The following is a 20,864-nucleotide window of genomic DNA, read 5'->3' on the forward strand; positions in this document are numbered from 1 at the left end:
TAAGATTGACTGGATGTTAAGTTCTGCATGAAATTAAGATGGTTCATAATACAAGAAATTGAGGGAGAGGTATTCTTATATACTCAAGAATTTAGTTTATGATTTTGTCCATTAAATTTCAAAAGGAAGAGAGAGAGAGAGAGGGAGAAAAAGAGAAGAATAAAGGTAGATGAATGTTGTAAAAGAATAACTTCATTCTATAAAGTAAATAAAATTTCTCAATTGAGGAACATAATAATGCAATCGAAGATGTATGATGAAATTGTAGGTTAAGACAATAAAAGGAAGGCGATTAGTTTAGCAGTCGACCATTATATGTTTGGTTCCAATGTTCCATGATGGTAATCAAGCCTCTAATAATACGAAAGATACCTCTACACAATACAACAAATGAGTTTGTAATTTGCTCAGTGCACTGCACGTTACGTACTCTTTTTGGTAACATGTCAAGGGCTAGAGGCCCAAGAAGAAAAATATAGGGTAAAGAAACCCCAGCTGCATCACCAATCAAGGTAGGTGTGGTTGCTATTTGGTGCAATTTTCGTTGAACTATTGTCTATTGAACATTGAACATTTGGGCATGGTTTGGATATGATAAGGGTGTTGAGTGCTTTTTATTATCGAAAAAGAAAGGGTGAAATTTCTCATGCAATGCATTGGGTGGAGTTTCAACAACTCCCAAAAGAAGAAAAAAGAAAGAGCTCCATAAGTCTAAGTCTTCCTCGGATGGCAACTGAATTATAGAGGTGGAAATACAAATAATTTAAATATTAATATATATCCAAGCAAACAAGGCGTTATCCTTAGTGGGATATTCCAGTCTTTGAATACATAAAATCAAAAGGTGGGAATCATAAAATGCAAATTTGACTATTAGAGTTGACAATAATTCCAAGAAAGCAAAGCAAGTTATACTCAAGGAGATGTAGAGTATTTGTCGGACGAACACCCACATACTCTTCTTCAACAACAAAAGAAATGATTGATGAAAATGAAGAGGGGCAGGACAATGCAGGTTGGTTGAACATAGGGCTGTTAAATCTTTAAACCTAGCCAATCACAATATCGAACACGCCTTTTGTCCTTTACCCTTCTTTTTCTTCTGCTTTGGTGGTTGAAGCACAACTCTTATGGCTGCATCAAACACTGCTTTCACATTCTGCAAAACACAAGTCAATTTCAAACTCAATTAGCATATTAACCTTAGGAGTGGGAAATAAATGTCAGAAAAAGATTCAAATTATGTACCTCCTGTGTTTTAGAACTGCATTCAATGTAAGCTGGTGCATTGATCAGCTTCCTAAGCTCCTCGCCCTTTAGGGGAATCCACATGTCAGATTCGATTTGTTGTAAAACTAAACAAGATTCAAAAGCACCAAAAGCAATATTTACCTGAGCATTGGTAATGGGCACGGCACCAGGATGGTCTATGCAAAACTGCTTATCATCCCGAAGATCTGCATCATTGCAAAATCACAAAATGAAACTCTCACTTTTTTTGAATTTGTTTGGAGAAAGGGCCAACCTGTCTCTATTTACGCTGTACTAATGAAAGTTATGAAACTAACAACCAACCGGAAACATCAAAGCATTGACCATAACTGGGTTCATTCAGATAATCGAAAGTTCCAAAGAAGTCAACATCTATTGCGTATGCATTATGAGAGGTTTAAGTTCTCATCCGATTTCATCATGTTCATAGCACAAACTGTATACATTTAAAAAGAAATAAACAAATCCTAAACGCTCTGTGATTCATAACATACAAAAACATGCTTGAAGGCAGCATCTAACAAAATCACAACATCATGATAGCAATATCACATTAGATGGTAATAAACTAACCGAGCTTCGTGCCAACCAGAATTATGGGAACACCAGGTGCATAATGCTTCAACTCTGGAATCCACTGGAAATGAAACAAGAACATATTTATCAACAAATATTCATAAACACAACAAACCACAAGGAACACAATATCAGTGCAAGATAAGTACCTTCTTGGAGACGTTCTCATAACTAGCCTTGCTTATGAGAGAGAAAGCCAATATGAACACATCGGCACCACGATAACTCAAAGGTCTCAATCTGTTGTAATCTTCTTGTCCTGTTCCCCAAATAACACAATAAATCTGGAAAGAACTTCCCAAATCACAGATTTCACACATTAAAATAACTTAATTATGCAACATTACCAGCAGTATCCCACAAGCCCAGGTTAACAATGCTTCCGTTGACAACCACATTTGCACTGAAATTGTCGAACACAGTTGGCACATAATCCTGTTCCAAAGCAAATTGCAGTGTAAATAACATTCAAACAAAATATCACCAATCCAAACACTTGAAAGGAATATTTAAACTCATTCAAAAAAATCATCATTTTTTATATATAAAAAAGTAGGCAAGTTCCATGGCTAAATTTCATAATTTCAAAATTTCATCACCACCCTAATACACCCAAAAACTAAATTTTCAACAAACAAAGAAAAATGCTGAAGACATGGAAGAAGAAATCACCGTTGGGAAGGTGTTGCTGGTGTAGGAAATTAGCAAGCATGTTTTTCCCACAGCTCCATCCCCAACAGTTACGCACTTAATGAACTTGGAAGCACTCATCTTTTCACCTTCTCTCTCACCAGAACCCCTCCAAGAAACAAAAAAACGATAGCCTCAGATCTTTCACCTGAGGAACCAATGAATCACACAACCACACACTCTCTCTCCCTCCAATTTCACCTTCTCCTCCTCCACGTACTTTATCTTCTGCTTCAATTACGCATCTGTGCAGAGCAAAACCAAAATGCACTCACAAAAAGACGAAGAGGAAGCAGCTTCCATGAATGAACCGAAAAAACGAAAATTTCAAAAAACAAAGAAAATGCCGAACCCTAATCGTTAGGTAAAATGGGTAAAAAAAAGAAAGGAAAATAGGAGAAATGTGGAAACCCTAACCCTTTTGGAGGAGAAGGAATTAAAAACGGTAATGGGTGTGGTGGAGACAGTGAAGAAAGAGAAAAAGACGAAACCTTTTTTTGGCCGATAAATTTTGCAGTTGAAGCGTTCGTTCGTTCACCCAATTCACCAACAAACTCGTAGCACTTGTGAGTTGTATTATTTATTTATTTATTTACTATTTTTTGGTAATAAAAATTATTTATTTAGTTATTTTGATAATAATATAAAATTTGTCATCTTTTTTACAACTTTAACATGACGTTTTAATCGGAATAAATTTCGGATCCGGCCGGACTCAAATGAATTTGTGGCCAGGGATAGTTCATATTTTTGTTTGTTTTTAATTTTTATTAATTATTACATTTTGAAACTTATTTTATTTCAAATGAAAATGGAGGGAAAAGAATAAGATCGAATTGAAAAAGGGTGATGTGTGTAGGTGGATGATAATAAAGGCCAAACTAAAGAGATCCGTTAACTTCAAATTGTGCTATGCTTTTAGGCTATTAGCTTTATTTTGAATACAAACTTTTTGGTCAACAGAAAAGAATCTTCAACAATATTAGGTCAAAATTTGATGGAGGGAGCTAGGGAGTTGAAAGTTAGGTTCAATCAGTTTAACAAGCATAGTATTGAGCTTCTTCACAATTTTGCTTTATTTACTTTCAACAAATCAAAATTTAAAAAGAGTGAGATATGCAATTTTTATTCATCTTTTTTATTTTTAAGCCTATACTACAATATATTTAACTTAGTGCGAATCTCGAATAAGTTATAGATTATAACATCATTGATTTACTAAAGATGTCATATGAATAAAAAATATTAATCGACAAAATTTTATCTCTACTATATTATCGTAAATTAAGATAAGTGATCATGAAAATTTGTAATTCTAAATATTTATGTATTTTTTTTATATAAGATTTAGATATTATATTTTATATTAAGAAATATTAAAGGGAGTTAATTTGAGGTTTTAGTGTTAAAAAACAAAAGATAGAGAATTGACTTGTGTTAATTCAAATATAACTTAACATTTTTTATATTGACATTTTATCACTTTTAAATTTTTATGTATGATGTATTTTTACACTTTTAATTTTTATTATTAAATATTGCTAAATATTTTATAAATATTTATTTTTAAATGTTTAAATAACATGATTGCAATTTCATGCTTCCTATGCTGCCTTCAAATACAAATAAAATGAAACGAAATGGAACAAAAAGCAATCAAACTGCTTGACTAAAAACTTAATCCAGAAACAACAATATTTCAGGTGGGGATTTAAATTCCACGTGTGATGCAGAGAAGCCTCAACCATTCCAAAATTGTATGTTTTGACCAAGTCAGATTGTCAACAATAGCTAAATGTGAATTGGACAAACAAACTGAAATAATTGTCACACACACACACATTAGAAACACCGAAATATTCTCCTAAGTCACATAATTGAAGGGCTAATCCGTGAGTTTTGATTACAACATAGTAGTGTTAATGGATGATCCTTCACATATACTCAAAAAACATAACATATCCTCTCCTGTTATGCACAAATTCTCTATATTAGAATCTGAATTAAATGAGTTGTGTTTGAAGTTTTGACCATTTTTTTTGGGAGAGCTTTTTTGTTATGATATGATGTTGACTATTACAAGTAGAGGTTTGTTTCTCACAGCACTTGTTACACAGCTTTTTGTCTCAGTTGTTTCAAATGGTCCAGCCAAGGGTGTTACTTATGATGGGAAGTCATTGTTCATCAATGGCAGAAGAATGCTTCTCTTCTCTGGTTCAATTCATTATCCTCGTTGCCCCCCTGAGGTACACATGCATATTTGCCATATTGTCTATGTATATATAATAATGTCACTCCTATTTTTGATTAATAAACGAAAGAAAAAGCATAAGGAGCCAATGAAATATTTGTACAATGTGTACAATTGAGGTTTAGGGAGTATTAGAGATATAACCATTAGTATTACCTTTTCCCATCAGCTGAAGCTTTTGGGATGAGTGGTATTATGACATGGTATTAGAACTCTAGATCCGAAAGGTTAAAAGTTTGATCTTTGGTGAACCCTAAAATCAGTTTAAGCTTTTTGGGATGAGTGGTTTCGTGACCTGAGATGTTTATTATCCCCATTACTCGGATGGTTATTCTGGATAGTATGGGTAATGTTCATTTTATAACTCAATAGCCCATTGTACACATTGTACACTTAGACCATTGTCTCCATAGCAGTACTCTAAACGAAAAGTTGTTATACATATATATTACATAAATTCAAGAAATGCAAGTATAATTTACTTTTTAATTTTGACAAGGACATGGAGACTTACTATATGTTTCATTTGCTATACTTTCATCTATTTTGGTTAGATGTGGCCAAACATTTTCAAGAAAGCCAAAGAAGGAGGGCTAAATGTGATTCAGACTTATGTCTTTTGGAATATTCATGAACCAGTACAAGGCCAAGTAATCATGTCTAAAGTGTTTTAGTACCAAGTTTGTGTAAGATTATTTTGTTAATTATTCTTTTAAGTAGGCTAATTAATGCTAATAGATTAGTGTTTCTTATCCTATTGCAGTTCAATTTTGAAGGAGACTATGATTTAGTGAAATATATAAAGACAATTGGGGAGAATGGTATGTATGCAACACTTAGAGTTGGGCCATTCATAGAGGCTGAATGGAATTATGGGTATGGAATGAAAGTTTAGTTTCTTAATTCTAACTTAATGATTGAAATTACTATATAATACCATTGATGCTCTTCTCAATTTGCATTGTTGGCAACATTTCAGAGGATTGCCAGTATGGTTAAAACATGTTCCCAACATTACATTCAGATCAGACAATGAACCTTTCATGGTAGTTGCTCTAACTTGTTGCTTTAAGTCACAGAATTTCTTCCTGAAATGGCATAAATGAACTTGATTGTATTTGTATATGCAGTATCACATGGAAAAGTTCACCAAAATGATCATAAAAAAGATGATGGATGAGAAGCTTTTTGCCTCTCAAGGAGGTCCAATTATTTTGTCACAGGTTAACAATTGAAGTGAGAATTAAATTGAAATTCAAAAATAATAAGTATGTACCTTTGATCAGAACACAAGCTTTACATTTTCACTGCTGTTTTTTTTTTTCTTTTTCAGATTGAAAATGAATATAACACAGTTCAAAAGGCATACAAAGAACACGGAACGGCGTATGTCCATTGGGCGGGAGACATGGCAGTTGGCCTAAACACTGGAGTTCCATGGATTATGTGCAAGCAATCAGATGCACCAGGTTCAGTGGTAGGTCATGCAGTTCCTCTATGATGGCTTCTTTTTTATCTTCTGAAAGAAAAATTGATTGGAAGAAATCAACAACGATTGCGCAGATAAATACTTGCAATGGAAGAAACTGTGGAGATACTTTTGTTGGCCCCAACAGTCCTAATAAACCAATATTATGGACTGAGAATTGGACAGCACAGTAAGTGTAACACTCAAGTGATGACATTAAAATGGTGCTAGGTACTTTATTCATTTGGAATCACTATCTCATTACAGGTATAGAGCATTTGGAGATCCTCCATCACAAAGAACTGCTGAAGACATTGCATTCTCCATTGCTAGATTCTTCTCTAAGAATGGAACTCTTGCTAACTATTATATGGTGAATAGCTTTTCAGTAATGGATGTAGCAAAGTTTAGCTGTGAAACTTAGAATCCAAAAAGATTTCCATTTCCAATAACACTTTTGTTTATCTTTTGCTTGACAGTATTATGGTGGAACGAATTTTGGACGAACAACGTCGTCTTTCATAACAACTCGGTACTATGATGAAGCTCCTCTTGATGAATATGGTTAGGCATGTTGGACTTGGACCCTCATAAAAATTTTATTTTGGTTGCTTTAGATTGCAGAATGAACCTTTATTTGACACTCCATAATTCAGCTTTCTTCATGTCTGAGGTGCATCTGTTTGTGAATTTAGGACTGCAGAGGGAACCAAAATGGGGGCATCTGCGAAACTTGCACGACGCTTTGAAACTAAGCCAGAAAGCTTTATTGTGGGGAACTCCATCACTGCAAGAGTTCAGTGATGATACAGAGGTAGGCCTGTGAACTATGGAGTAGTTTACATCAGTGTCTTAGGCTGCATTGTTGCTTATTATGGGAATTCTTTGTTTGTAGGCCAGAGTTTATGAGGGGAAAGGAAACACATGCACTGCTTTCTTGTCCAACAACAACACTTTATTGGATGCAACTGTGGAATTTAGAGGAGTCAAATATTACCTGCCGCCGCGTTCTATAAGCATACTCCCCGACTGCAAAATAGTTGTCTACAACTCAAGAATGGTAGTATACACGTTCATGTTCTCATCTTTCTAAGTTGTGAGCTTGATGCCAAGCTAAGCTTTAGTTCAATCTGATTCAATTTTACTTAGATTGTTTCCCAACACAATGAAAGAAGATACAAGGATTCAAATATTGCCAATAATCTCCAATGGACAATGTTCAAAGAGACCATTCCTACCCCAGATACTTCTCCTCTTAAATTTGTAGAGCCTTTGGAGCACTTCAGCACAACCAAGGATGATTCTGATTATCTATGGTTTACAACAAGGTAAGTGGAAATCCTTACCAGAATATCAAGAAATGGTTCTGAACTTCTCACTGGATTGACTTGCCTTTCCTTTCCTTTCAATGAATCTGTTGGTGTTCTTTCTCCATGGCGCAGTTTAAAGTTGGACGCTACTCAGTTAAACTCGGCAACTGGTCGCCTGGTGCTTGAAATAACATCCCTTGGTCACCTTTTGCATGCATTTGTGAATGGTGAATACATAGGTAATATTCTTTCTAAAGAGACTGTCCTCTACTCCAGGGCCTCATCTTCAATGTGGCCTTGACATCTCTCAATTTGCACTGTTATCATAGGATCTGGGCATGGGACCCTTATACGAAAGAATTTCGTCTTCAAAAAACCGATATCCTTGAAGCCAGGAGTAAATTACATATCAATCTTGGGTGCAACTGTTGGGTTCCCTGTAATACTTTCATAACTTCTTGTTGCCTCATTTATTATTCATTCTTGCCTTGAGTGGTCTAGGAACTCAAAATACGTCTTTCTTAATCACTCTAGGATAGCGGATCCTATTTGGAGCACAGGGTCGCTGGTGTGCGCGCTATAACCCTGCTTGGCCTTAAAACTAGTCCTCTTGATCTGTCGAGAAAAGGATGGTCACATAAGGTGTGACAATAAGTACTTCACATGCACACAATTATTCCCTAGTGGATAGTTTTGAGACATAAAGTTACAATTGTGTTGCAGATCAGCTTAGATGGCGAAAAAAACAACATTTTCACAGAGCAGGGTTCTCAGAAGGTTAAGTGGACTAAAGCCGACAAGGGGGCGGCTCTTACATGGTACAAGGTATTCTTGTTTGGTAAAACATGATCATGTAACAAAGGAGAACATGAATTTGAAATCAAAATGATAGGTAAAGAACCAATTTATCTAATGCTTGAAATGTATGTTCCATCAATAACAGGCTAACTTTGATGCTCCTGAGGGAAATGACCCTGTTGCTATTCAAATGGAAACCATGTCCAAAGGCATGGTTTGGGTTAATGGAAAAAGCATTGGGCGTTATTGGCCATCATACCTCTCTCCTCTAGGAAATCCTTCGCAGGGCATGTCAGTAATGTGCTATATAATATTACTTCCGCCCACTTTTAAGTGTCATTTTTTGGATGTATTTGGAAACTGTTTCCAAATGTAGCCGAGAAATGACACTTGAAAGTGGACAGATAGAACATGCAATCCGCAAGATATACAATAACATGAAACTTAAACTCTTATTTCAATATTTTTTGTTCCCAGATATCATATCCCAAGAGCTTTCTTGAAGCCAAAGGAAAATCTAATAGTTGTATTAGAGGAAATGGGAGGGAAAGTAGAGGGTATCAAGATCCAAACCATCAATAGAGATACAATTTGCAGCATAGTAAGGGAAGATTATCCACCAAATGCGAAGACATGGAGGAGAGAGATGGGTGTGGTAAGCACCAAAATGAAGAATCCAAAACCAGCAGCAAACTTGGCGTGTCCTGAGAACAAAATAATTACTCATGTCGAATTTGCAAGTTATGGTGATCCAGTAGGCGAGTGTGGACATTTGTTCCCAGGAAACTGCACTTCACCAAATAGCCAGAAGGTGGTTGAACAGGTAAAACAACTTAACCAACCTTTATTTATTTATTTATTTATTTTTTAACAACTGGCATGCAGGAATGCATTATATTCAGATGAAACATTCTTCATGTCATTGTGCAGTATTGCTTGGGAAAGGCAAAGTGTGCTGTGCCCCTGGACAAGAATATATTTGACAAGCAAGGAAAATTATGTCCAAATAACTTAAAGACTCTTGCTGTTCAAGCACACTGTGGCCACCAGACCTGATGCAGCAAAGTGGATGTGGATCCTCAAAAGTAAGATTCTCATTTTAAAGGGTAAATGAGGAATTTCATCATTGGATCAATAAAGAGAAGATGAGTCTTGCTTCTAAATTCATTGATCCAAAGGTAAGATTTGCTTACTTTATCCTCTAAAATGATATCTTCACTTCAAAAGATCCTTGTCTACAGTGAATAGTCTATGTAAGGTAGGCACCAGGAGGATCAGAAAACAATGTCCAACACTGGTCTGACATTTTTACATGCAATCTTTTTGCAGATTTAGGTAGTCTATATGAATCCTTTTAGCCGTTGTTATGAGGCTATAATGTGATTTGGTTCATCACAGACTAGGTAGAAAGTTGGAAATTTTGGTCATGGCAAACCAGCAAATGTAACCATATTTCTCAAGAATGATAACCAATTATAATATTTATTTACTTGTGTACATCACAGTTCTTTTTCTATATTATCCACTTGAAATGAACACTGCCTATTTCCAAACACCACAAAGAATATGCAGCTGTAAAAGTTAGCTTCTATTAGAAACTTTGCCGAATCTTCATGACATTAGAATTAAAGTAACCATCTTTAGTCTTCAAGTCACCGTGTTCTGGAGCACATTTCAGCAAAGTTGTTAGCAACGAAAAATATGGGAATAATATGAGCTCTGCCCAGATAATAATTATTGACCAAGCCTCGATTTTTTAATGTAATACACTCTTGCTTGTATAATGGTAGTACAAAGTGTGACATAGCGAGAACACAGGAAAAAATACACGAGACTATCATGAGATACAAGCATCATTAAAAAGAATTGCAAATATATCATAACCCAAAATCAGGATTTACAGAATGCATGAAGAGTATCATCTAGTGCCTTTCTATCATAGTCCCCAGTGAAGACACAATTGCCCAGAGGACCCTTCAGAAGGATAAGTCTTAGCAACCCATCTGCTACCTTCTTATCAACCTGTCAAACCAAAACGAATCAACCATTGAACAAAACAAAAGAAAATCAAGCATGGAAAGAGTGGTAAAGTGTCGAGACCCTTACCGCCATCACAGATTTGAACATGTCCACCGTCATGATTTCAGGAGGTGTAGTAGGTAACTTAGCCTGTTTTAAAATGTCTCCAACTCGTTTCACAATCGAATCATCAATCCAACCTAAGCGATATGACATGTCAACAGCCATTACCTGTATACATAGACATACAATTTCCATTCACTATGAGAAAAAGTGGGCAAGAATAAAAACGCAAATGTTCCTATTAAGGGTTCTATTTGAACTTTGAAAAATAAAGAATAAAATACCGTGCCAGCTGCAACAGCCTCTCCATGAAGCCACTGCCCATAGCCAACTCCAGTTTCTATTGCCTTTAGTGCCGCAAGAAAGAGAAAAAAAAGTTAGGAAATTACAGAAGAATATTCTTGACAACCTTCAGTACTAATTTTTTTTCAAACAATCCACGTTTTCCATATTTCTATTTACTCAATTTCAATTCTGATTACATTATCAGTTTTATACTTGCTCGAGAAGAAATATGCATTTATATCCTCAGTTATACAATTTTTCAGGATATCACATAGAATAATACAATACAATACAATAACCAGTAAAAAGAAAATCACTCACATGACCAAATGTATGACCCAGGTTTAATGTTGCTCTCATTCCACTTTCCTTCTCATCTAAGGAGACAACCTCAGCCTTGTTTTCACATGATCGCTTTATAGCATATGCCAGTGCCGCAGGATCTCTGTAAATGCAAGCACTAAATTGTTAGGAATGGAAGAATAGAAAACCACTACAGAAGAAACTGCACAACGTTGTGATGAAAAGTAAAAAGAAGACAAAGCGAAAAGCATGTGAAATGCAATAAGCAATGAGAAATCGTAAAATACAAACTCGAGAGTTGTGACACATTTTTTCCCTTCCCGCAAACAGCACATTTTCATATCACTTCCATGGTTCCACCAATAATATTATGACCCATGAGATGCTTCACCTCTTCTTACAAACTTCATATGCAGGATAGTTAAAGTACAGTACAGTACTTAAAAGTTTACCTTGCCATTAATGCCTGCATATTTTTCTCTTGCCACTCAAAAAATTCTGCATCCCTAATAAGCCCATACTTTATAACCTCTGCAAAACCTGATGCTAGCTCCCTATCTGGCAACGTATTCAATGTGTCTGTGTCAATAAGCACACATTGGGGTTGGTAAAAAGCACCAATTAGATTCTTTCCAAGACGATGATTTATCCCAGTTTTACCACCAACTGATGAATCAACCTGAGAAAAAAAAATACACAATCTAATGAATAGTGAAGAACAGTAACTTAGGAATTGGAAATCAGAACTATTACCATTAGATGGAGCAGCAGCAAAATCAATAGAGAATTAGAGAAAATCAAGAAAGGTGTGAGGGGGACAGAGAGAAGCAAAAGACCTGAGCCATAACAGTGGTAGGAATCTGAATAAAATTAACACCCCGTAGAAAGGAAGCAGCAGCATAGCCACACATGTCTCCAATCACACCTCCTCCAAGGGCAACAAATGTACTGCGTCGGTCCAACCGTGACTCGATGGCCTTGTCAAAGACTTTCATAAGCGTATCCTATCAGTTGAATATGCAATCACCATTTACACAATTTCCCACGGGAGCCAATAAACACAAAAGTCAACTTTAACGAGAAAGACCTACCATGTCCTTGTACTGCTCGCCATCCGGCAAAATTACACTCTCGACTGAAACGTTTGGGTTTCCCTTTGTTAAAGCATCAATGACCTTGTCTAGATACAATGGTGCAACCGTGTTATTAGTGACCACAAGAACCCTCTTTCCATGGACATGCCTATCACACAACAACAAACTAGTAAGAACAGAGCACTTCAGAATAATATAAAATGAAATATAATCCCCCATCTGAATGGCAAGTTTGAGTTCTCAATCATATTTGTAGGTATGGGATAACACACTACACAATTAATTGAGAACGGAGAAACCGGATATCAAATAATAATTAAATATACACTACAACAGTACATCAATCACAGGCATCCAAGTGTCCTATTGTAACACTAGCACAACCCTGATCAATAGAATTATATGATTACACTGAAGCACGGTTGACTGATATAAACTAATAATATGAATATCTTCCTTTTGTGCACAATTTTGGTCCATTGCAGTGGCTTGGAACTTCCAACCAATACCGTCATTTACATCATTTGAGCGATCAAGATTCAAAAACACAAATTTGGCAATAATTAAAGACAAGAAAAAAACTGGGGATGCCATAAATGAAAGAAAAGTTTTAATTTGAGAAATTCACCTCTGGAGAAGCTCGGGTTTGTGGAGCAAGGCGGATCCAATATAAATGGGGTAGCTGCGGTTGCCCAAATCGACGTCAACGATGGTGGGTTCATTCTTTGAAGTGACGGGATCCATAACTTGAGCTGAGCTAGCGCAAATCCTTGATTTCGAAAGAGGGACACTTTGAGTGTGAGAACATCGTAATCCGAAGTGGGCTGGCACCAAGTTGGGTTTTTGAAGCGAGGAGACACGAGTGGGTAGCTTGGAGGGTGTTGTTGGGGCTGCGTGTTTGGCGGAGAGTGAAAGGGAGAATTGGGTGGCGGTGGAAGAAGCCATTGAAGGTCCTCAGGAGGAGTATGAGGTTGTTGATGATTGTGGGTTGGTGGGTGAAGAAGGTGCGAACATGATGAGTGTATGAGATTGAAATAACAGAGCCTTTCTGTTTAAGAGAAGACGAAGATGGGAAGGGTGTGTGGGACTGTATGGGTAGGTGAGGGACCTGAGTTGGTGAGTGCTTCAATTTCCTCACGTGTCACCTTAATTATCAAAGACTGTTTTTTCTTTTATTATTTCTTGCGATAAATAATAAACACCTTATATTCTTCTATCAATTCATTACGAAAAATTTAAGGATGGTAGTTATATGCACAGATAAATATTATAGCATGTCTATTTATAAAAAATTATTACATAGAAAATAATTTTTGGAATAAAATATCACCTATTTTAATAGAATTAATGATAAATAAAAGTTATATAAAAACTCATGTTCATGTGATAATAAATAAGGCTATATTTTTTTTCTAAGAATAAGACAAGAAGGAATAAGACATAAAGGACAAAGATATAAAATTTTATATATTTATATTTTATTTAGTGATAAACTAGAATAAATTGTGAAAATTTAATTTATTTTTATTTTTTATTAAAAAATTTGATATGAAAAATATAATAATAAAAATATAATTATAAAAATCAACAAAAATAAAAATAAAAAATAAGTTGTATCATTTGTTAGTGTTTTTTCTGTCAAACACGATTTTGTGTCTTTGTATCTCTATTTCAGTGTCGTATCTCAGTAAACAAACGCAGTCTAAAGAACACTCATACATGGACAACTCTATTTTATTTCGCACTATCTATTGACAGAATGACATATATGTCCACTATTTACTATCGGAGATAACTTAATTAGTTTTTGACTTTTTTCTTTAATACTAATTAGTTCGAAGTCAAAATTCTTAAGGACACAATTGTCACTTTACTCTAAAAACTAACCCGTCACAAATTTGGGTTTTATTTAAGAGTTTATTATTGACTAATAAGTTACTGTTTGAACAATATGAGATTCGAATTCTAGACAAAAGAGTAACTATTCATGCTATAATAATTTCCTTGTAAAAATAGTTAGACAATTTAACAAAGGTGATTATTTATACAAAAGATATGATTACATGAAAATGATAACCGAAAACTATAGACCAATCGACATATTTGATTAAACTACTTAAATATCGTATTAATATTTTAACGGTTGTTTTAAAAAAAAATTCTAGGAGACTTGTTTTTAGCTATTATTTAACTATCAACTCAATTTTTTTAATATAGTTCTTTTAGTCTAATAATTTAATATATTTTATCTTATACTTTTAATTACTAATGACTAAATAATAATAAAAAATAATAAATTTTGATGACCTCCAACATTCTTCATCTTCAAATACTAACAATTTCATATGAGTAGTACCTTTTAATATACTTGGTTTTTAAGTTTTTACCTTTCACGGTGAAAAAACTAGTAATCAACTTAAACTTGTTTATACTTTTATGTACATAACTCTAAAATCTAAATCATAGAATGTATACATGTATTTCTGCATCAAATTCAAGTCTTCTACATATAGATTAGATAATTCTTGAATGATGAAGTTCTACAATTCTTAATACAAACTAGCAATGCTAGTGGATCAAATTCAATCAAGGTGAGCGACTGTGACTGCGTCGACGGAGATTATATCTCATATCTGAAGATGTGATTGAATACTCTCCAATTTGTTCTGGAATTGTATAGCTAGGATCATCAAGACAATCATCATCATCTGATAAATCAGTGTTTATCCACTGAAGCCAATTTATATCACTGTCTTCATCCAACAACTCTTTTTGCATTTGCATGCCGTTAACCTTTTCAACCAGAGTTAGTAGCAACTCATGGTTCAATTTTTCATAATCCCTACAAAATTTAATCTTCATAGGGTTATTGGATCAAGATTAGTCTTGTATAAATACCCAACATTGTTCTTTGTAAATATTAATCACCTGTATGTGAAAACTGCATATAGAAGTTGTATTACAGCAACTGCCATGAAGAATGATCTAACCATATTCACAATCAAGGTTTGTTGCTCAATGTTATCATAAGCAAATCGAAAAATGGATACTTCAATGAAGAATGTGCCACAAAGTCCTGAAATTAACCAATCACATTCACATTTAGACAAGAACTTAGAATCAATCAATTAAATTTCTAGACTAGAAAAACACATAACTAAGGCTTGATCACTTACCTATGTATAACCGTGGCCTAACATTGTATGTTTGTTTTGTACTAGTTAACATATAGATGACGAAGCTCGACATGGAATAGACGAAGAAAGCCTTGATTCCTCGCGATTCGAGCAACATTGCATTGTGCAGAGCAAAAAGCTTGTCTAAAGCCAGAAACATGCTTGCTTGCTTTGATTCAAAAGATTCCTGCAGAATAAAAATTGAGAATTTTAGATGAAAAAGTAAATATGAACATTGATATAAGGAATGGGAATAAACTACATGGTTTCTGTATTCTAACTCTAAGAATTTTCCAACCTGAGCAGCCAATATTGTTTTAGAATTCTCCATTAAATGATCATGAAGTCCTTGAATCTGCTTCTGCCTCTGAATCAACTCTTCATGTTGCCTATGTCCATATTCAGCAAAGTGCTCTAAGGATTTTCTGCAGTATGATAAACAAAGTAAGTATAGTTTCCAAAAATTTCCTTGAATTCACATTTGAAAACTGATCTACCTGCTCTCTTCCATTGCTTTCAATTGAAACTCTGATAGAGAATTTATACTCTTCAATGCCATGGATTGTCCATCTAGAACTAATTGTTGTTTATCTAAGGATTTTCCAGCCATATTCCCAATATCTTCAGCTTTTTCTTGTAAGATTGTCATCTTTGTTGACATAGCATCTCCAAGTTTTATAACCTCTCTCTCAATTTCAATGGCATCATCCCTTAACTTGTTTATTTCTTGCCCCAAATGAATGTAAGAGTCCTTGATCATTGCCACCCCATCTTCCAAATTCCTCTTCATACCTTCTTGTCCCTCCTTCAATTGTAATTGTGATGCTGAAATTTTCTTGGTTTGCTCATAAACACTTTCTGAATGCCTCAATACAGTATCTACATGATTCTCCAAACTTTTAGCAGTGTGAGCAACTTGTTGAGTATAAACATCAATTGAATTTAGGGAATCATGAATTTGGTTTGAACTTTGTAAAAGACGTTCTGATTTTTCATCCATGCTATCTAACTTATCCTCCACATACTGTGCTGAACTTTTCAGTTCTGTCACGAGCCTTTCAGTTTCATGCTTAAATGCATAAGCCCTAAAGAAACAAGGGGGGTACAAAACATTGGTTAACTATCACTCAATATTTTTCATCAATTCAAAAACTAGAGATATTAGATACAATGATAAAGTCTCAAGCTTTCTATCTTATCACTATTTTATTATATTTGGATTAAGATCACGAGACACTAACAAAAACACTAAAAAGAATATAGGACAAATTGATAATGTAACCAAGATATTGTATGAGAAATTGCACTCAACTGTAACTGATGACAAATGGAATTTGTTTCCAAGTAAAATTCAAGGTAAACCTTATGAGCAAGATCATCCAAGTTTCTTAGACAATTAGCCATTGGAGATTTTGGATGACATTTCTCAAAGGGTGTTCTACCAGAGTCCCTTTGAAAGCAGTCACTAAGATGCCATGCAAGTCTTGACCTTTTCTCATTGTCAGCAAGAATCTCAGAACACCCTGCAAAGAGATGCTGATAAGCATTTAGCCAACATGAGTTAGAGTCAACCATTTTGTTCTTTGCATTCTCTACCAACTTCACTCCTTTGCTGTCATGGAAGCCTTCCATGGAGAACTCAGCAACAGAACCTATAGTAGTGCTGCCTTTGTTGGGAAAAGTTTCTTCTTTACTGAATGATGATGATGATGATGAAAACCAACCCCATGACTCACATCCTAATGAGAAAGAGAGCAAACTAAAGAGTAGAAGATGGTAGCAATTATCCATTAAAGAATTTTATTGGTGTGATCATCATCATCATCATGGTTGATCGTGATATATTATGAATGGAGAGTCACGTTGGTTTGCAAAACAGTGCAAAGGTTTGTGCCTTTTCATGAATCCATGTAACTGGAAAATGGAGGGGAAAAGAAATCACCGCAATATATCAACAAATTAAATTCTCATGAATAAATATATGAATTTCTCGTGAATATTTTCATAGAAAATGTTATTTGCACGCCAAACTGTAATTTAAATTTCATGTTATAAATGTATATATTGTTTAACTCATTTTAATGTATATTTTATATTTTAATATATATTTTATATAAGTAGTTGATTTTGATTTAAATTTTTTTATTAATTATTTTACTTTTTATATTTACAGTAAATATTGAATGTAAAAAAGAAAAAAATAATATTAAATGTTATCTATTTTATTTATTTAGAGTTATAATTAAATTTGATATAATTATAGTAAGTATCTAGAATTAATAATAATATAATAGTATAATTTTAAGTTATATAATATAATAAAAAAATATAACAATTTATGTATGCTTCTTATATAGCAATAATATTATATATATATTTATATATCTCCTCTTTTAGCTCTTTCCTAAAAATATTGACATATAATTAATGTCGATAACATATATATTGAGTAAGTATCTCTATTGAATCAATCATAAAGGTTAATAAAATATAATGGCATAAATTTCACCTAATTATAACAAGTATCTCCATTGAAAATATTTACTAATTATTACCCTGTATAATTATATATATATATATATATATAAGGATTAATAGTGAATTATTACAATTATTTATCATCTAGAAAATTCGTACTCCAGACATAGAACTTCTTCTATTTATTATTTTTCATACCTAAGGGATACAAACTACGATTCTATCAACAGTATTACCTATGGTAGATTATGTAATGAAATAATTTAAAAAATAAAAGCAAGAATTATAAGGTTATGGAAAGTCACATCCAAATTTGACAAAAACAAGACGACTTACATAAAAATGGTTCTCATAGATGATAAGGTAAGTTGATTATTTTCCATGATTTTTTCAAGTGATGCTAGGTCCATTTTATAAATATTTTTTGTTCATATTTTAAGTTTATTTGATAAGTAAACCTTGCACGAATCAAAGACAGTGCGATTTTATAGATTTATAAGTGTGTGCTAATAGTCTTTATATTTAATTTGTTTTATAGTGTGATAATAGCCAATATATTTGTTGGTAGATTTAACTATTACTATATTATTTATGATCACATTCAATATATATGTCGGATTTATTGAAAAAAAGTAAATTATTAAAACCGATTAATAACTATTGTAGAGTTAATCTAATTAACACTAGATTAAAAAAAACAAACAATACATAACATATTACTTTTTTTATTAATCAAATTATTATAATTCAAATTAATTTTAAAAAAATAATTTAAAATTATAATTTCAATCTTATCACGTGTATGGCATGGGTAATTACACTTGTTTAGATGATTTATGAGTTTCAAAATTAATATAAAAATTAAACAAAAATAATTTATGAACATGAAAGATAAATTATTATTATTATATATGGAAGGATATATCTAAATTTTATGAATGAAATACAGATATGGAAATATAATATAGATGAAGTTGTCTATTACCACTTTTCAATTATGGTTTTGATTTTGATATATTGGTTGTTGCATTCATTTTTAGAATTCAGAAATATTATCACTTATTTTAGTTTTAATGTAAAAATTTACGTATAATTCTTTTTAATATGAAGTTAATAATAAAAAATTATTAGATGATTTAATAAATTTAATTAAATTATTATTTAACGATTTTTAATTATAAATTTGATATGAGAATAATTGTAAGTGAATTTTTATCTAATCTTAATTGTATCATCCAAATTTAATTTTAATTAAATTATTTTAATATGATAATTTAATTTCATTTATATGTTTTAAGAAATCATCATTAAAGAAATTTACTTTGCCCAAGTGGCTTGTTTGGAGTTTCCCTTCTTCGCAAACGGGTTTTGTTTTTGTTTTCCATGATTCTCAGCGCGTCCTCCATTGTTGTAATCTCATCGTAATGGGAAGATCGCGGGTTTCTCTCTAAGGTAATTTTACTTTCTTCCCTCTGCTTTAGGGTTTTCAATAGGAAAAAAAGAAACATTTTTTCTTAAATTATTTTATTTGAAATCATGATTCTATCAGAATATAATGCGTGACTCGATATGCATTTGCTACCCTTGCTTCTGAATGGTGTAAAGTTTCTGGCTTTTCCCCCTTTCATGTTGTCTGCTATGCTTGCCTAGTGAATTGGCATGTTTGAATTGTTTGCAACTTTTGGCTGATCAATCACTTTTATGTATTGGAGACTGGAGAGTTCTTGTCTTCATATACAGGAATTATCATCAGTTATAACTAGGTTACTTAAAAAAAAGTGGAGCATTTGGCCTTTTTCATTGATTTCAAGGTGTCAATTAATTATGGCAATGGAATTTAGGTTTTGAAATATTTGTTATTGTCTTGCATTATTTCAGTTAGTAATATACATAGACTTGCATTCTTTCAGTTATTGATAAACATAGATAGTCTTGTTATTGACATTCTCATGCATGTGTGTGACTGTAGATGGCAGGTCATGTTACCAGATCAAGAAGACTGGAGGCTCAGCAGCAGGAACAGTCGAGGGCGAGGTGGACGACGCCACTCACCAAGATACTTGCAGAGCTGATGGTTGATCAAGTACAAAAAGGGAACAAACACAACAACTTATTCAACAAGAAAGCATGGAAATATATTTGTGATGGATTTTACAACAAAACAGGCTTGAAATGGGACAAGGAACAACTCAAGAACAGATATTCAGTGTTGAGGAGGCAGTATTCTACTGTAAAATCCATTCTTGATCAAAGTGATTTTAGTTGGGATGAAGCCACAGGGTCTATAACTGCCAGTGATGAAACTTGGGCTGAATATATCAAGGTGAGTTCCTTACTTATGTTTTCTGTTCTTGATGAAAATATTTGATTCACTGTTTTTGGAATTACAGAAACATGCTGATGCTGAGACACTAAGAACCAGTGGCTGCCCAATCTTCAAAGAACTATGCACAATATTCTCTGAGCCAGCAACTAATGGCAAGCATGAGCTTTTAACTGTATCCGAGGTTGATCATACTCCTAGACCTCTTTGTCCACAGCCCTTGAGGATGCATCAAGAAGAGTCTTCGTCGGGATCACAGGATGAGGATGATGCTAATGATCCTGAAACACCTCAACCTAGCACACCTGCTGCTGCAGCAACTTCCAACCGCAAAAGAGGGCGAAAAGGAATGAACGATGCCATCACAGAAGCGATATTGGAGATGGCTGCAGCTTCAAAGATGAGGGCAACTGCCATAGAGCAATATAATGCTAGATATAGTATGGCTGACTGTATTAAGGACTTGGATTTGATGCAAGGTGTTGATCAACAACTATATTTTGCCGCTTTAGATCTCTTCAGCAAACCTATTTTAAGGGAGATCTTTTTGTCTCTCAAAGACGATAAAAGATTAACATGGTTGCGTAGCAAATGTGCTAATGCATCCAATAGGAAATGACTACTTTGATCACAGCTTAATCCTAGGTGTTACAAAATTATAAACAGTTTGATCACAATATTGCTGATCTTTTAGTGTTAATATATTAAAGTTTGCATGACCAAAATATAGGCAGCCATAGTAAAATTGGAGTTGATAA

The 20,864-nt window shown here is 33.7% G+C and overlaps 5 protein-coding genes across 5 annotated transcripts; 2 read left to right on the plus strand and 3 right to left on the minus strand.

Moving 5' to 3' along the window:
• Positions 1-759: 759 nt before the first annotated feature.
• On the minus strand, positions 760-3,176 carry LOC130980245 (rac-like GTP-binding protein RHO1). Its single transcript, XM_057903913.1, has 8 exons — positions 3,030-3,176; positions 2,521-2,783; positions 2,196-2,283; positions 1,998-2,107; positions 1,846-1,909; positions 1,393-1,457; positions 1,249-1,314; positions 760-1,159 (listed from the first exon to the last, which is right to left on the minus strand). Exons 2-8 carry the CDS (start codon positions 2,617-2,619, stop codon positions 1,058-1,060), a joined length of 594 nt encoding a protein of 197 aa, XP_057759896.1. The 5' UTR covers positions 2,620-2,783; positions 3,030-3,176; the 3' UTR covers positions 760-1,057.
• A 1,545-nt stretch (positions 3,177-4,721) lies between these two features.
• LOC130980242 (beta-galactosidase 13-like) lies at positions 4,722-9,771 on the plus strand. Its single transcript, XM_057903910.1, has 19 exons — positions 4,722-4,784; positions 5,344-5,439; positions 5,553-5,665; positions 5,769-5,835; positions 5,920-6,012; positions 6,123-6,266; positions 6,353-6,447; positions 6,525-6,630; positions 6,737-6,821; positions 6,953-7,071; positions 7,153-7,317; positions 7,407-7,585; positions 7,700-7,806; positions 7,897-8,006; positions 8,102-8,209; positions 8,291-8,392; positions 8,511-8,656; positions 8,843-9,188; positions 9,296-9,771. Exons 1-19 carry the CDS (start codon positions 4,737-4,739, stop codon positions 9,419-9,421), a joined length of 2,355 nt encoding a protein of 784 aa, XP_057759893.1. The 5' UTR covers positions 4,722-4,736; the 3' UTR covers positions 9,422-9,771.
• Positions 9,772-9,817: 46 nt separating this feature from the next.
• Positions 9,818-13,221, minus strand: LOC130980243 (3-dehydroquinate synthase, chloroplastic). Its single transcript, XM_057903911.1, has 8 exons — positions 12,758-13,221; positions 12,127-12,277; positions 11,872-12,039; positions 11,488-11,714; positions 11,054-11,177; positions 10,732-10,794; positions 10,472-10,615; positions 9,818-10,387 (listed from the first exon to the last, which is right to left on the minus strand). Exons 1-8 carry the CDS (start codon positions 13,072-13,074, stop codon positions 10,256-10,258), a joined length of 1,326 nt encoding a protein of 441 aa, XP_057759894.1. The 5' UTR covers positions 13,075-13,221; the 3' UTR covers positions 9,818-10,255.
• A 1,494-nt stretch (positions 13,222-14,715) lies between these two features.
• Positions 14,716-17,096, minus strand: LOC130980308 (protein GAMETE EXPRESSED 1-like). The gene is made up of 6 exons (XM_057903998.1): positions 16,618-17,096; positions 15,803-16,390; positions 15,604-15,730; positions 15,306-15,492; positions 15,058-15,205; positions 14,716-14,971 (listed from the first exon to the last, which is right to left on the minus strand). The coding sequence occupies exons 1-6, from the start codon at positions 17,094-17,096 to the stop codon at positions 14,716-14,718; spliced, it is 1,785 nt and encodes a 594-aa protein (XP_057759981.1).
• A 1,986-nt stretch (positions 17,097-19,082) lies between these two features.
• LOC130980244 (L10-interacting MYB domain-containing protein-like) lies at positions 19,083-20,839 on the plus strand. Its single transcript, XM_057903912.1, has 3 exons — positions 19,083-19,235; positions 19,753-20,106; positions 20,174-20,839. The coding sequence occupies exons 2-3, from the start codon at positions 19,753-19,755 to the stop codon at positions 20,723-20,725; spliced, it is 906 nt and encodes a 301-aa protein (XP_057759895.1). The 5' UTR covers positions 19,083-19,235; the 3' UTR covers positions 20,726-20,839.
• The last annotated feature ends 25 nt before the right edge of the window (positions 20,840-20,864 follow it).

Source organism: Arachis stenosperma, chromosome 5 (assembly GCF_014773155.1).
Source record: "Arachis stenosperma cultivar V10309 chromosome 5, arast.V10309.gnm1.PFL2, whole genome shotgun sequence".
NCBI classification, from domain to species: domain Eukaryota; kingdom Viridiplantae; phylum Streptophyta; class Magnoliopsida; order Fabales; family Fabaceae; genus Arachis; species Arachis stenosperma.

Bases quoted from the DNA above. Each gene is read 5' to 3' on its own strand.
- LOC130980243 (XM_057903911.1), bottom strand. From the start codon at position 13,074: ATGGCTTCTTCCACCGCCACCCAATTCTCCCTTTCACTCTCCGCCAAA. The intron at 12,278-12,757 runs GTGAATTTCTCA...GTTGTGTGATAG, and splicing joins AAACCCGAGCTTCTCCAGAG to GCATGTCCATGGAAAGAGGG. The intron at 12,040-12,126 runs GTAGGTCTTTCT...TTCAACTGATAG, and splicing joins GCGAGCAGTACAAGGACATG to GATACGCTTATGAAAGTCTT.
- LOC130980245 (XM_057903913.1), bottom strand. From the start codon at position 2,619: ATGAGTGCTTCCAAGTTCATTAAGTGCGTAACTGTTGGGGATGGAGCT. The intron at 2,284-2,520 runs GTGATTTCTTCT...GCTTTGGAACAG, and splicing joins CCAGCAACACCTTCCCAACG to GATTATGTGCCAACTGTGTT. The intron at 1,160-1,248 runs GTACATAATTTG...TGTGTTTTGCAG, and splicing joins GCAGTTCTAAAACACAGGAG to AATGTGAAAGCAGTGTTTGA.
- LOC130980244 (XM_057903912.1), top strand. From the start codon at position 19,753: ATGGCAGGTCATGTTACCAGATCAAGAAGACTGGAGGCTCAGCAGCAG. The intron at 20,107-20,173 runs GTGAGTTCCTTA...TTGGAATTACAG, and splicing joins CTTGGGCTGAATATATCAAG to AAACATGCTGATGCTGAGAC.
- LOC130980308 (XM_057903998.1), bottom strand. From the start codon at position 17,096: ATGGATAATTGCTACCATCTTCTACTCTTTAGTTTGCTCTCTTTCTCA. The intron at 15,206-15,305 runs GTAAGTGATCAA...GGTTAATTTCAG, and splicing joins TAGGCCACGGTTATACATAG to GACTTTGTGGCACATTCTTC. The intron at 14,972-15,057 runs GTGATTAATATT...TAAATTTTGTAG, and splicing joins TATGCAGTTTTCACATACAG to GGATTATGAAAAATTGAACC.
- LOC130980242 (XM_057903910.1), top strand. From the start codon at position 4,737: ATGCTTCTCTTCTCTGGTTCAATTCATTATCCTCGTTGCCCCCCTGAG. The intron at 8,007-8,101 runs GTAATACTTTCA...TAATCACTCTAG, and splicing joins GTGCAACTGTTGGGTTCCCT to GATAGCGGATCCTATTTGGA. The intron at 8,393-8,510 runs GTATTCTTGTTT...CATCAATAACAG, and splicing joins CGGCTCTTACATGGTACAAG to GCTAACTTTGATGCTCCTGA.